Source organism: Rhinoderma darwinii, chromosome 6 (assembly GCF_050947455.1).
Source record: "Rhinoderma darwinii isolate aRhiDar2 chromosome 6, aRhiDar2.hap1, whole genome shotgun sequence".
Taxonomy (NCBI): domain Eukaryota; kingdom Metazoa; phylum Chordata; class Amphibia; order Anura; family Rhinodermatidae; genus Rhinoderma; species Rhinoderma darwinii.
Window position 1 is genome coordinate 142,170,496 of NC_134692.1, and position 12,263 is coordinate 142,182,758.

At 42.6% G+C, this 12,263-nt stretch overlaps 2 protein-coding genes across 2 annotated transcripts in view; one reads left to right on the forward strand and one right to left on the reverse strand.

The window, feature by feature from the left end:
• LOC142656537 (nmrA-like family domain-containing protein 1) overlaps positions 1–12,263 on the reverse strand; it is a 396,968-nt gene that overhangs the window by 203,764 nt on the left and 180,941 nt on the right. The gene's annotated exons all lie outside the window — the stretch shown is intronic.
• LOC142655983 (cytoplasmic phosphatidylinositol transfer protein 1-like) overlaps positions 1–12,263 on the forward strand; it is a 46,756-nt gene that overhangs the window by 22,504 nt on the left and 11,989 nt on the right. The window contains exons 3-8 of the mRNA XM_075830764.1: positions 4,127–4,275; positions 9,111–9,199; positions 9,654–9,661; positions 9,871–9,942; positions 10,031–10,126; positions 11,784–11,939. Of these exons, the coding sequence (XP_075686879.1) occupies positions 4,127–4,275; positions 9,111–9,199; positions 9,654–9,661; positions 9,871–9,942; positions 10,031–10,126; positions 11,784–11,939 (570 nt within the window). The remainder of the gene's footprint in view (positions 1–4,126; positions 4,276–9,110; positions 9,200–9,653; positions 9,662–9,870; positions 9,943–10,030; positions 10,127–11,783; positions 11,940–12,263) is intronic.

Consider the following 12,263-nt stretch of genomic DNA (forward strand, 5'->3'; position numbering starts at 1 on the left):
CTATTTTCAGACGTAATTCGGGGCAAAAACGCCCGAATTACGTCCGTAAATAGGCCGTGTGAACATACCCTTATACCTATGCTATAATGGAGACCGTGGTGGCACAGCAGCTGCATCTATAGACCGCACACCGTAACTTTGTAATACATGGGATTTCCTATTTTCATTAAATTGTTAGTTTGTTTTACTCTTTGAAGTGTGGAAAAAATAAGTTGCTTCGTGGAAACTGTCAACAATGTTCTGTTGATAGATCTTAGGGGGGAAACATTTAAACCCTGTTCACATGGAGTATTTTGCAGGCACTTTCTTACTGCGGTTTTGGCGTCTTTTCTCACATCGTTTTTTGGCCGCAGCCACCGGGCAAAAAAAAAGCTGTGAAAACCGCTTTCTCTGCCTCCCATAGATTTCAATGGAAAAGAAGAGCGTATCGCTGTGGGAGGCGGTTTCGGGCGTTTTTTGGCACTGATTCTTTGCGGTTTCCACGTCAAAATCAGCACCAAAAACACTTGGTGTGAACAAGGCCTTAAAGGGGTTCTCGAATTTCCTAACAATAAATCCCAGATTTCTTCAAATTCCAAATAAAAAACTGTAATCTACTAACGGTTTTACCTCCGCCACCAATATAGTGGTTCCCCGTCGTGTCCTGTTTACATCAGCGGCGCAATGACCTGTCATTCATGGAAACCTGATCATGGTGGCCACATCGGTGATGTCCGCATGTATGACAGTCTAACAAGAGGGGAAGGGTATGTGCACACACACTAATTACGTCCGTAATTGACGGACGTATTTCGGCCGCAAGTCCCGGACCGAACACAGTGCAGGGAGCCGGGCTCCTAGCATCATAGTTATATACGATGCTAGGAGTCCCTGCCTCGCTGCAGGACAACTGTCCCGTAGTGTAATCATGTTTTCAGTACGGGACAGTTGTCCTGCAGCGAGGCAGGGACTTCTAGCATCGTACATAAGTATGATGCTAGGAGCCCGGCTCCTTGCGCTGTGTTCGGTCCGGGACTTGCGGCCGAAATACGTCTGTCAATTACGGACGTAATTAGTGTGTGTGCACATACCCTTATAGTGGACTTGGGACATGGTAGGGGAGGCCCTTAACTGGTATGGTCCATGGGGCAATCACCCCTTTTTGCTATAATACAGCCCTGGTGTGACAATAGCTGGACAGCCGCGGGTTGCAGATCACGCCCGCAGATTGCAGATCACTGCTTTACATCATACAGATCACAGACCCGGCACACAACATGTCATCGGGACAGCGAGCACAGGAAAGCTCTCAGGAAGTCTCCCCTCGAAGCAGGTCAACGTCTGCATCCTGTCAAGCGAGTACTGCGCGATGCCACAACGCTGGTGCCAGTGACGCCAGGCTATGCCTATGGTGGAATCTGTGGCGTGACTGTGCCCTTTTAACCCCACAGCGATGACAATATTACAAATTACAGTCGCTGCCCTTCAGGAGATAGTAGGGGCTGTTTATGGCGGCCTGTATTCTGCCAAGGTGCTGCTGACTGTTTCTGGTCGTTGAAACAGTTCATCTACAATGCATTAACAGAATACAGGTTGCCATAAACAGAACCTCTATTCTGCTGAAAACTTCTGCGGCTAAATTTTGCCGCTACTTCTGGGAGTAATATGACTTGGAGAATTGCTTATAGTACAATTCCCCAAATTATGTTTTTCTAAGGTGGGGTTTCCCTTTAAGCAATTCTAATTATAGATGAAGAAGAGAGTGTAACATACTGTAGATATCGGGAAGGGCGTATTGGGTAAGATGATCTGTCGCTATAGCAACAGGGGGTGACGGACGCTTTCTGTACTGTCACTACCGACGACTCGAGCGCTAATTGTGTGAGCCGCAGTTAACGACAGAACCTGCTGCTGCCCTCCCTCGTTACTGCGAGGGCGGGAGGGTCGTTAGCATGGGGTGATCGGGTCACTATTAACGCAGGCATGACATCATTACATGACGTGGGCATGGGGCTACTTAACCCCTTCTGGGGGCTACGCTTCCCTGCAGGGGTTAATTTTTGTCATCCGCTAAAACGATTTGCCGCTAAGTCTTCTGGGGTCGCTGCTGTTGTGGAAACCAAATGGTTAATCAGATCCTTGCAGAATAACATATTAAACATCCATCTCTCTGGACGAGCTTATTATAGATTGCAAGAAATGTTCAGAGCTAAGCAGAAAAGCCGAGAGGTCCCTACACAGGGACTGACCGAGCAATCCCGCCGCGTGAAGAGGACTCGGGGTAGTAGAGACGTTCAAGTTTTAGTGATTTGCAAATCGGCCATCGTTATAGGGGTCATCACTCACATTGCCCTGAGATTAAAGTTTTGACCTTATACTCCCCCCCCCCCAGTCTATCGATCAGAACTAGATAGATTAGATAGATAGATAGATAGATAGATAGATAGATAGATAGATAGATAGATAGATAGATAGATAGATAGATATGAGATAGATAGATATGAGATAGATAGATAGATAGATAGATAGATAGATAGATAGATAGATAGATAGATAGATAGATAGATAGATAGATAGATAGATAGATAGATAGATAGAGAGATAGATATGAGATAGATATGAGATAGATAGATAGATAGATAGATAGATAGATAGATAGATAGATAGATAGATAGATAGATAGATAGATAGATAGATAGATAGATAGATATGAGATAGATAGATAGATAGAGAGATATGAGATAGATAGATAGATAGATAGATAGATAGATAGATAGATAGATAGATAGATAGAGAGATATGAGATAGATAGATAGATAGATAGATAGATAGATAGATAGATAGATAGATAGATATGAGATAGATATGAGATAGATAGATAGATAGATAGATAGATAGATAGATAGATAGATAGATAGATAGATAGATAGATAGATAGATAGATAGATATGAGATAGATAGATATGAGAGAGATATTAGATAGATAGATAGAGAGAGAGATATGAGATAGATAGATAGATAGATAGATAGATAGATAGATAGATAGATAGATAGATAGATAGATAGATAGATAGATAGATAGATAGATAGATATGAGATAGATAGAGAGATAGATATTAGATAGATAGATAGAGAGATATGAGATAGATAGATAGATAGATAGATAGATAGATAGATAGATAGATAGAGAGATAGATAGATAGATAGATAGATAGATAGATAGATAGATAGATAGATAGATATGAGCTAGATAGATAGATAGATAGATAGATAGATAGATAGATAGATAGATAGATAGATAGATATGAGATAGATAGATATGAGATAGATAGATAGATAGATAGATAGATAGAGAGATATGAGATAGATAGATAGATAGATAGATAGATAGATAGATAGATAGATAGATAGATAGATAGATAGATAGAGAGATAGATATGAGATAGATATGAGATAGATAGATAGATAGATAGATAGATAGATAGATAGATAGATAGATAGATAGATAGATAGATAGATAGATAGATAGATAGATAGATAGATATGAGATAGATAGATATGAGAGAGATATTAGATAGATAGATAGATAGATAGATAGATAGATAGATAGATAGATAGATAGATAGAGAGAGAGATATGAGATAGATAGATAGATAGATAGATAGATAGATAGATAGATAGATAGATAGATAGATAGATAGATAGATATTAGATAGAGAGATAGATAGATAGATAGATAGATAGATAGATAGATAGATAGATATGAGCTAGATAGATAGATAGATAGATAGATAGATAGATAGATAGATAGATAGATAGATAGATAGATAGATAGATAGATAGATAGATAGATATGAGATAGATAGATATGAGATAGATAGATAGATAGATAGATAGATAGATAGATAGATAGATAGATAGATAGATAGATAGATAGATAGATATGAGATAGATAGATAGATAGATAGATATGAGATGATGATAGATAGATAGATAGATAGATAGATAGATAGATAGATAGATAGATAGATAGATAGATAGATAGATAGATAGATAGATAGATATGAGATAGATAGACTTCTAGTAATATACTTGTTTCCTGTGGTGGATGAGTTTTTAACCTTCTCTCTATCTTCCCTTCTTACAGTACAGGATTGGACAGCTTTACACCATCAGTAAACATAGCCACCAGGAGAGTGACAGGGGCGAGGGCGTGGAGGTGATGGAGAACCGAGGACATCATGACCCCGTCTATGGTGAAGGGCAGTATACAGAAAAACGGGTGCACCTGTCCAGGTGAGAGACTTTATTGTCTTTCATAACAAACAGTGGGGAGGGGGGGGGCGCATCCTGCGGGTTACTGTATTCGAGAATTGCTGCTTATACTACTCCCTAATATATTCTCCCAATAAGGAGCTTCTGAGACTTGAAAGCCAAGTAGGAGGAGAAGTTAGCTACTTCCTCTCTCAGCAGTATCATCATTGATCTACAATTCCCAGCATTGCGGATGTATTAACATAAGATTTATAGGTTATAAATGAGGGTCGAGGATCGGGTCTGCCTAACATTTCTGAGAGAATGAGGGGGAGGAGCTTATCTCTGAGCGCTAATATGGCTGACAGGAAATTCTTGTCAGACAGCTACTTCCTGTTCCAGTAAATCGAAATTCGGTTGCCTACAAAACGTCCAGGTCCGTTGTAATTATCAGGTGGATATTGCCAGTGAGAGAAGATCGTCTCTAATGATCTTACTGGCGACAACGCTGAGACGATGTAAGTAAAATAATCACTCTGACGGTTCAGGCGAAGGGTCCTTGGCAGCCATGTTGTTCCGGCGAGGATCATTGGAGCCGCATATAGGTGGCAGCTGTTGTTTCTTTGCCGTCTCCAGCTGCACCGGGTAGGGGAACGTTCCTGGAATCATCCTGAAGTAATACAATGTTTGTCATGACGAATAATTCTTAAGTACGGGGTGAATTATGTAAATGAGATGAGTCACGATGAGTAAAATCCTTCCAGGATTAGCCAATAAAACGTTATGTCAGAATGTCGCAGATCGTGAAAACAGAGGCATTACTAATACTCCAGAAATCACAGCAGCTAATGTCAGCAACGAGCTGGGTGCTGCAACTTCATATCATACGGGTGGGTAATGCTGTTATACTCTGTGCTGCTGTGGTCTCTCACTTGTCTCCATTTCACTATTCACATCTTATACAGTCCAGTCCTTACTAACATCATCACATGAGTGGATAAGTCACTGCCCCCCACAAGGTCACCACACTCATCTCCTAAAACACTCTGTGCTGCTGGGGACACTGCTCCTTCCACTATCTACAGTAACTCAGTCTGTGATCTCCCACTTGTCTCCATTCCCCTACTCACATAATGACTTTGGCCCTGCCACATACAGTCCTGTTCGCATAACATCATCATATTAGTGAACAGGCCACGTGCCCTACAAGAGCAGCAAGCTCCTCTCCTAAAATACTCTGTGCCACTGTGGGACCCTACTCCTTCTAATATCAGTCTTTCTCCATTCCGCTCCTCGCGTCATGACACTGTCCCTGTCACATGCAGCTCTGTCCCCACTAATGATCACGAGTAAACAGGCCACTTCCCCTACAAGTTCAGCATGCTACTCCTGAAATACTCTGAGCCACTGTGAGACCCTAATTCTTATAAAATCAGTCTTTCTCCATTCCTCTCCTCACATCATGAAACATGCAGCTCTGTCCCCACCCTCCTCGTTACATAAGTGAACAGGCCGCTTGCCAAAAAAGGATTAGCATGCTACACTCCTGAAATACTTTGTGCTGCAGTGGGACCCTACTTCTAGTATCTACTTTCTTTTTTACCTTTCCTCACATGATGGCATTGCCCCTGTCAGGCGCAGCTCTGTCCTCCATAACATCAAATGGTTGAACAGGTCACTGCCCCCACAAGATCAGCACACACCTCTCTCTGAAACACTCTGTGCTGCTGTGGATCCAACTTCTTTAAATAGCCGTCTTTTTCCATACTCCTGACACTGCCCCTGTCACATGCAGCGCTGTCCTCACTAACATCATCATATACCCTTCTGAAATACTCTGTGCTGCTGTCATCATTCTTATCATCTTATTGGCTACAGGACGTTCCTCTCTGATAGCCGGCTGGTTCTCACATCTGACCATTGAGTCCAGGGTTGATCCGAGCCTCTGAAATCCTGAATAGTCGCGTTTCCCTGCCATACATGCGTTGCGGTATCTTTCTCGTGTAGTCATTGTGTTGCCATAAACATAAAGAAGATCTGGCGGTTCTCAGGAGGGATCGGCGGTGGAGCGTAATGGCGTAAAATGCCACAACATCACATTTATTAGTCCCAACAATGCTCATTAAGATACGGTACACAGCTGCTTCTCTGTAGGGCGGGGGAGGGGGTTCTGGGGAGTCGTTTGTTTCTTTAATTACATGTAATGTAAACAGTCGGATACCTGCAAATAATCAGACAGGAATAAAACGACTGGCATGGTACTTAAAGGAACACTCCGGGCAAAACTGATAAAGTGCAAGCCTTGAGGAGGCGGAGCATGACACAGGGATTCACTACATGAAGAATCCCTATCATGCCCCGCCCCCTCAGATCCTGCACCAGGGGCAACACGGCTCCTTTAAGGGTTTTATGTAATATAAGGCTCTATCACATCTTCATATATCGGCTTCCTGTCAGTGAATGTGGACACTGTTGTTTACATCCAGCGGCTGAAAACCCATACAAATCCAATACTTCTCACAGCTGAGCGTTTGTTACTGTTGTACCCAATCGACTCAATGCTAAAACCCAGTTCATGATTGTTTTCTTACTTATATCTGGCACCCAGCTTTCCCGGGCTTCTGAATGTCACACATGCAGCAGTAAGGGGACGGTCACTATATAACTAAACAGTCCTGATGTATTCAGCACCTTGGACAGAGCTCGAGACGGGAGATAGAAGTCTGTATGGGGAAAAAAATCACCAAAGTCTCCTCCATCTGCATTTATTAACCAGTTATATAGTATATAGGGAGCTAAAGAACTTAAAGGAGCACCCTGTCATAGACAACCCCGCTGCTAATGCTTTATAGGGGACTGCTAAGATATTGGGGGGGTATCTGCTCTGGAGGCGCACAGGGGTCAATCATGAAGGCCTGCAGTCTGTTATCTATTGCTCCCTGTTATCAGCCATTTCAGGCTGGGGATCGGATCTGACTGTAGTTTTTTTCAACGGGCTGAATGACAGGAAGTGCCGAAACCCCCCCCCCCCCCCCCCTGGCCTCTCCTTATAACACTCCCGCACTTTTATAAGCTTATGATTTAAGGGTTAGTGGCCCTTTAAGGAACAGGCAGTGCTATATGCAGCTAAAATACAGTATACTGCAACTTGTGTTTCCATAACGACGACATATGTTACGGAAGGGGTTAAAATTGTCGCGTTGCTGCCTCGTATAACAACCTATAAAATATCCAGAATAATGCCGTTGGCGCAGAACGAAAGGTTAATAAATTTATCTGCCGCTGTTTGCTAAGCAGTGACCCAAATATTTACACCGGAGCCAGAGAGTGACCCGCTTCTGTTATTAATGCCCCCACAAAAACCAGGGCTAAAGATGGTCGACATCAGTTTATAGATTGCTGGGGGATTCTATATTTAATATGGGGGTTATAGTGCGGGCCCGGCTTTGTTGAATGAATTTATTGTTACTGTCTCTTTAAATGGACTCTTTGCAACGGAGCGGTGACGGCGTTTTTGACTGTAAAGTTTCTATTTTTCGTCTCCGCGGTTATTTCTTGTCAGAAAAGAATTGTAATGGGTTTCCAGCAAGAAATAGATGCGATTATTATAATATGGGGACATTGGGGACGTCTCCGCCGCACTCTCTTAGCTCCCATAAGACTCGTGTCCGTGATTTACAATTGATATCCAGGTAGAAGTATCACACACGCCATCCACCCGGGGGTTGTCAAAGGCAGGAGGTGAGGAGGGGGGAGGGGAGCTGACAGCATCGACGACCTATATTTAGTATCCACCATCTCACACGAATCCACATTGTCTATTTATAGTAACAGTAAGTGGGTCCCTGTTGACAGGACTCATCCTAATCCCGGCCCCCTCCGCTCCGCTTCCTCATTCACAACCTTCACCAGGGTCTTAATGATTGCGGAGGGGGGGGGGGGGCTGGGATGTTAGCGTTTTCCATTGATTTTCTTTAGGGTGTCCAGGTCACAGAGAAAATAGATGATCGATTCGCGCCCATTGACTTCGTAGTGGGAAGAATCGGTGCGCTGGATTTAATTGAACGTCAGCGTCTCGTTAGATCTACAGAATTATAATCAATATATGGCATTGATTGGGAACGCACGGCACCGGCATGACGAAGGTTATACGGGGAGGAGGGGTGGAATCAGTCTGTATCTGTATTATATATAATGGGGGCAAAAGTCAAGTAATTGACCAACCGGTTGGTTTGAGTTGTATTCAAGATGGCGGAGGAGTAGGGTGGTGTACGGACAGCCCCGATGCATAAATGTCTATAATCCATCGTCAGTGGGGTCTGACAGGTTCCGTATTATCAGATGTTCTGGATTATCAGACAGTCATAGAAACTCCTAGAGATGATTGTGCATATTGGGTTGTCCAGAAACAGCACCACACCTGTCCACAGGTTGTGTCTGGTATTTCACCTCGGCTCTATTGAAGGGAATGAGGCTGCGCTGCAAGACCACACACAACCTGTGCACAGGTGTGGCGCTGTTTTCGTAAGACAGCAGCCACGCTGGGATTTGCTTCGTGACGTGTCAAATTATTCCAGTTTCTTCTTAGCAGGCTCTACAAGTTGTCACATTGTCAGAATTCGCCAGTGGATAAATAAGGAGCAGCTGACGGAATTGGCAAAACATAAACGATTCTATGTACAGGATCATATACAAGAGGTGGAAGCTTCCATAGCAACCAATCAGTTTTTAGCTCTCATTTTTCAGAAGCAATTTTTCAAATGAAAGCAGCAACCTGATTGGTTGCCATGGGCAAACCTCTTTTCCTCCTTGCATTAGTGTGATGAATCTGGTGTCTATAGTACTAATAGTTTCCCCGTTTGCCTTTTTTTTCCCAGCAAATTACCCAGCTGGGCACGAGCCGTTGTTCCCCGGATATTCTACGTGTGTGAAAAAGCCTGGAACTACTACCCCTACACGGTGACAGGTAACTCCAGATCCAACTTTCCACTGCACCTCGTGCATCAGGACCTTGTTCTCCTCATCGACCAATCAGAATTCAGCTTTTATTTTTGAGCTTGCATTGGGAACATGAAACGTGGTCTCTGATTGGTTGCTGCGGGTAACATAACCACTCATTACTATGACAGTTGTGATATATAAAAGGCTTCTGATCCTTCGAATTGAAGGCGGCCATTTTGGGTGTGATAAACCAATATCCGCTCACTAGGGATGTGAAAAGGGGGAATTTTGGGGTCATATATAATAAGTGCCTGAGTGGTTGCCATGGGCAACACATGAACCTGCGGCCATTCTATATTATATTATAACCTCCTAATACCATTTATTTTCTTCTATTTTTCTGTGCGGTCAATTAACCGCATTAACCCATGACATCCCACTCATCCTCCTGTTTGTCTCTCCGACTTGGCGGACAACAGAGTATACGGTAAGCAGAATTATCTATATGTGGAAGCAGATTATATGTTATTATTGCCTTGCTCTCTAGTATTAAGAAAACTGAACTTTGAATGCAGCTTTGGATGTGACTAGAGTATTACACGTGATATAACTTCGGCTCCTTGTTAAAATTCTATATATATTTTATGTGTCCTATAGAATTCGCTTTATATTATAACACTTCTCTCTTTCTTCCAGTGCTCGTTCCTTCCAAAATTCTCCATCCACATCGAGACCAGATATTCCGATGACTGCGGCGATAATGACAGCGTAAGTGGCGTTTCAGTGTTTCCTCACCAATCAGCAGAGACTTACGGTTCTGAAGACACTGACCCGGGATGATTCTCATGTCTTTTAGATATTTAATGCCGACTTAGCAGATGAGGCCCACGAGGTGACTTACCTGGACATTGCGTATGATGAAATTCCGGAGCGGTACTTCAAGAACACGGAGGTGAGAGGAACTGAATATAGTTCTAGGGCATGATGAGAGTTGTAGTTTTGCAACAGTCACAGGCTGGAGGTTACTGATCTAGATGATCGGTTTTAGCAGTTGTGTTTGTTTATCATTAAGTAGAGTTTCCATTGTTTGCCTTCCCTTCTCTGTATACTTTTTTGTCATGCTGGGCAGCGTAATTGAAAACAGATTTGCAAGTCGCCATGTAATTCTAGTCCAGGTTTACATGCAAAATATACCTTAAAGGGCCAGTACCCTATAGTACACAGCTGATATCAGTCATAGGTATGGATGTGGCTACAACCGTAGCCTCTCCCTAGCATGACATGGCTGATAACAGGGAGCAGTAGATTGTATTTGTCGTTTTACTTTCCCTTTAAAATTGTAATTTATTTAGAATTTAGTGACCCCTTTTGGTCATTGGTGGTATTACAGGATTATTTTTTTTGCTGGGGGTTCTTTGGCTCATTTGGTACGGTAATGCCATTACTTGCGGGTGATCAGCAGGTAACAGATGCATAACGGACGACTATTTTCTATCCATCGCAAAATGTAGCGAACATTTTAATACAGTGACATCAGCCGGGGATGATTTAGTATCTGTGGCTCTATATCTGTGCGGAGAGGGGGGAGGGGGATAGACGGCAGGGGGCCTCTGTACAGGAACAGTATATGAGCCCCGCACCCTGTACTATCTCATCATAGAGCACCCCTTTATGTTTCTTCTGGCTGCTTATAAGGTGGCAGTGGCCCCCCAACCTACTGGGCCCCTATGACTCTGCGCATCATGCACTAATGATATGTCCGCCCCTGGATCTCTGCTTACCCTATACACTCCCCTCTAGCAGACACCACGAAGCCAAGAACATTGCAACCGCCGCGTTCCCTGGAAATCCTGTGTAATGTAACCACCCGGCGTTCAGCGCTAATCACAGGATCTGCCGGCCAGATCTCCTCCGTCTCCCGAGCACAATGTTCATTTCTTCTAAATCCATATGTTTCTAGAGAACATTCACTGGAGCCGGAAAATCACAGAGCGTCTGTCTATCCGTACAGAACAAAGCATGACACCCCTATATACAAATATATATATATATGTATAATCCCCTTATATACAACCCCCAACCATACACTATATATATATATATATATATACATACATACACACACACACACACACACATACACACCCCTTATATAGCCCCATATATACAACCTCTCTCTCTATATATATCCCTTATATAAAACCATATATATATATACACAACCCCCTTATATACACCCTCTATATGCAACCCCTATGTATATATACACACACATAACCCCTTATATACAACCCCTATATACACTCACATGTAATCACCTATATACAACCCCCTTATATGCATCCCCCATATACAACTCCGTGCGTGTGTATATGTATATATATATATAAAAATATATATACACACACAATCCCTTTATATACAACCCTATATATACATACAACCCCTATATGTACAACCCCCTATATATGTGTATGTATATGACTCTCCCTCTCATTATGTTCCCTCTTCTCCACTCTATCATTTCTAATTTCATATTATTCAGATCCAATAAATATCCAGACACGGAACAATGTCACACTGACCGCAAGGGCTCTTCTCTATTGTAGGATCTCAGGCATTTTGTCTCCAGTAAAACAGGACGTGGGCCTCTTAAGGAGGGATGGAGGTGTCACACGCAGCCCATTATGTGCTCCTACAAGCTCGTCAATGTCAAGTTTGAAGTGTGGGGGCTCCAGACACGGGTCGAGCAGTTTGTGCACAAGGTAAGTGAGCGAGAGCAAAGAAACGTGAGGAACCGCAAGTGTGAACGAGGGCCTATAGAAGAGTGATATCTATAGGGGGCAGTATTATAGTAGATATATTCTTGTATATAGGGGGCAGTATTATAGTAGTTATATTCTTGTATATAGGAGCAGTATTATAGTAGTTATATTCTTGTATATAGGGGCAGTATTATAGTAGTTATATTCTTGTATATAGGGGCAGTATTATAGTAGTTATATTCTTGTATATAGGGAGCAGTATTATAGTAGTTATATTCTTGTATATAGGGGCAGTATTATAGTAGTTATATTCTTGTATATAGG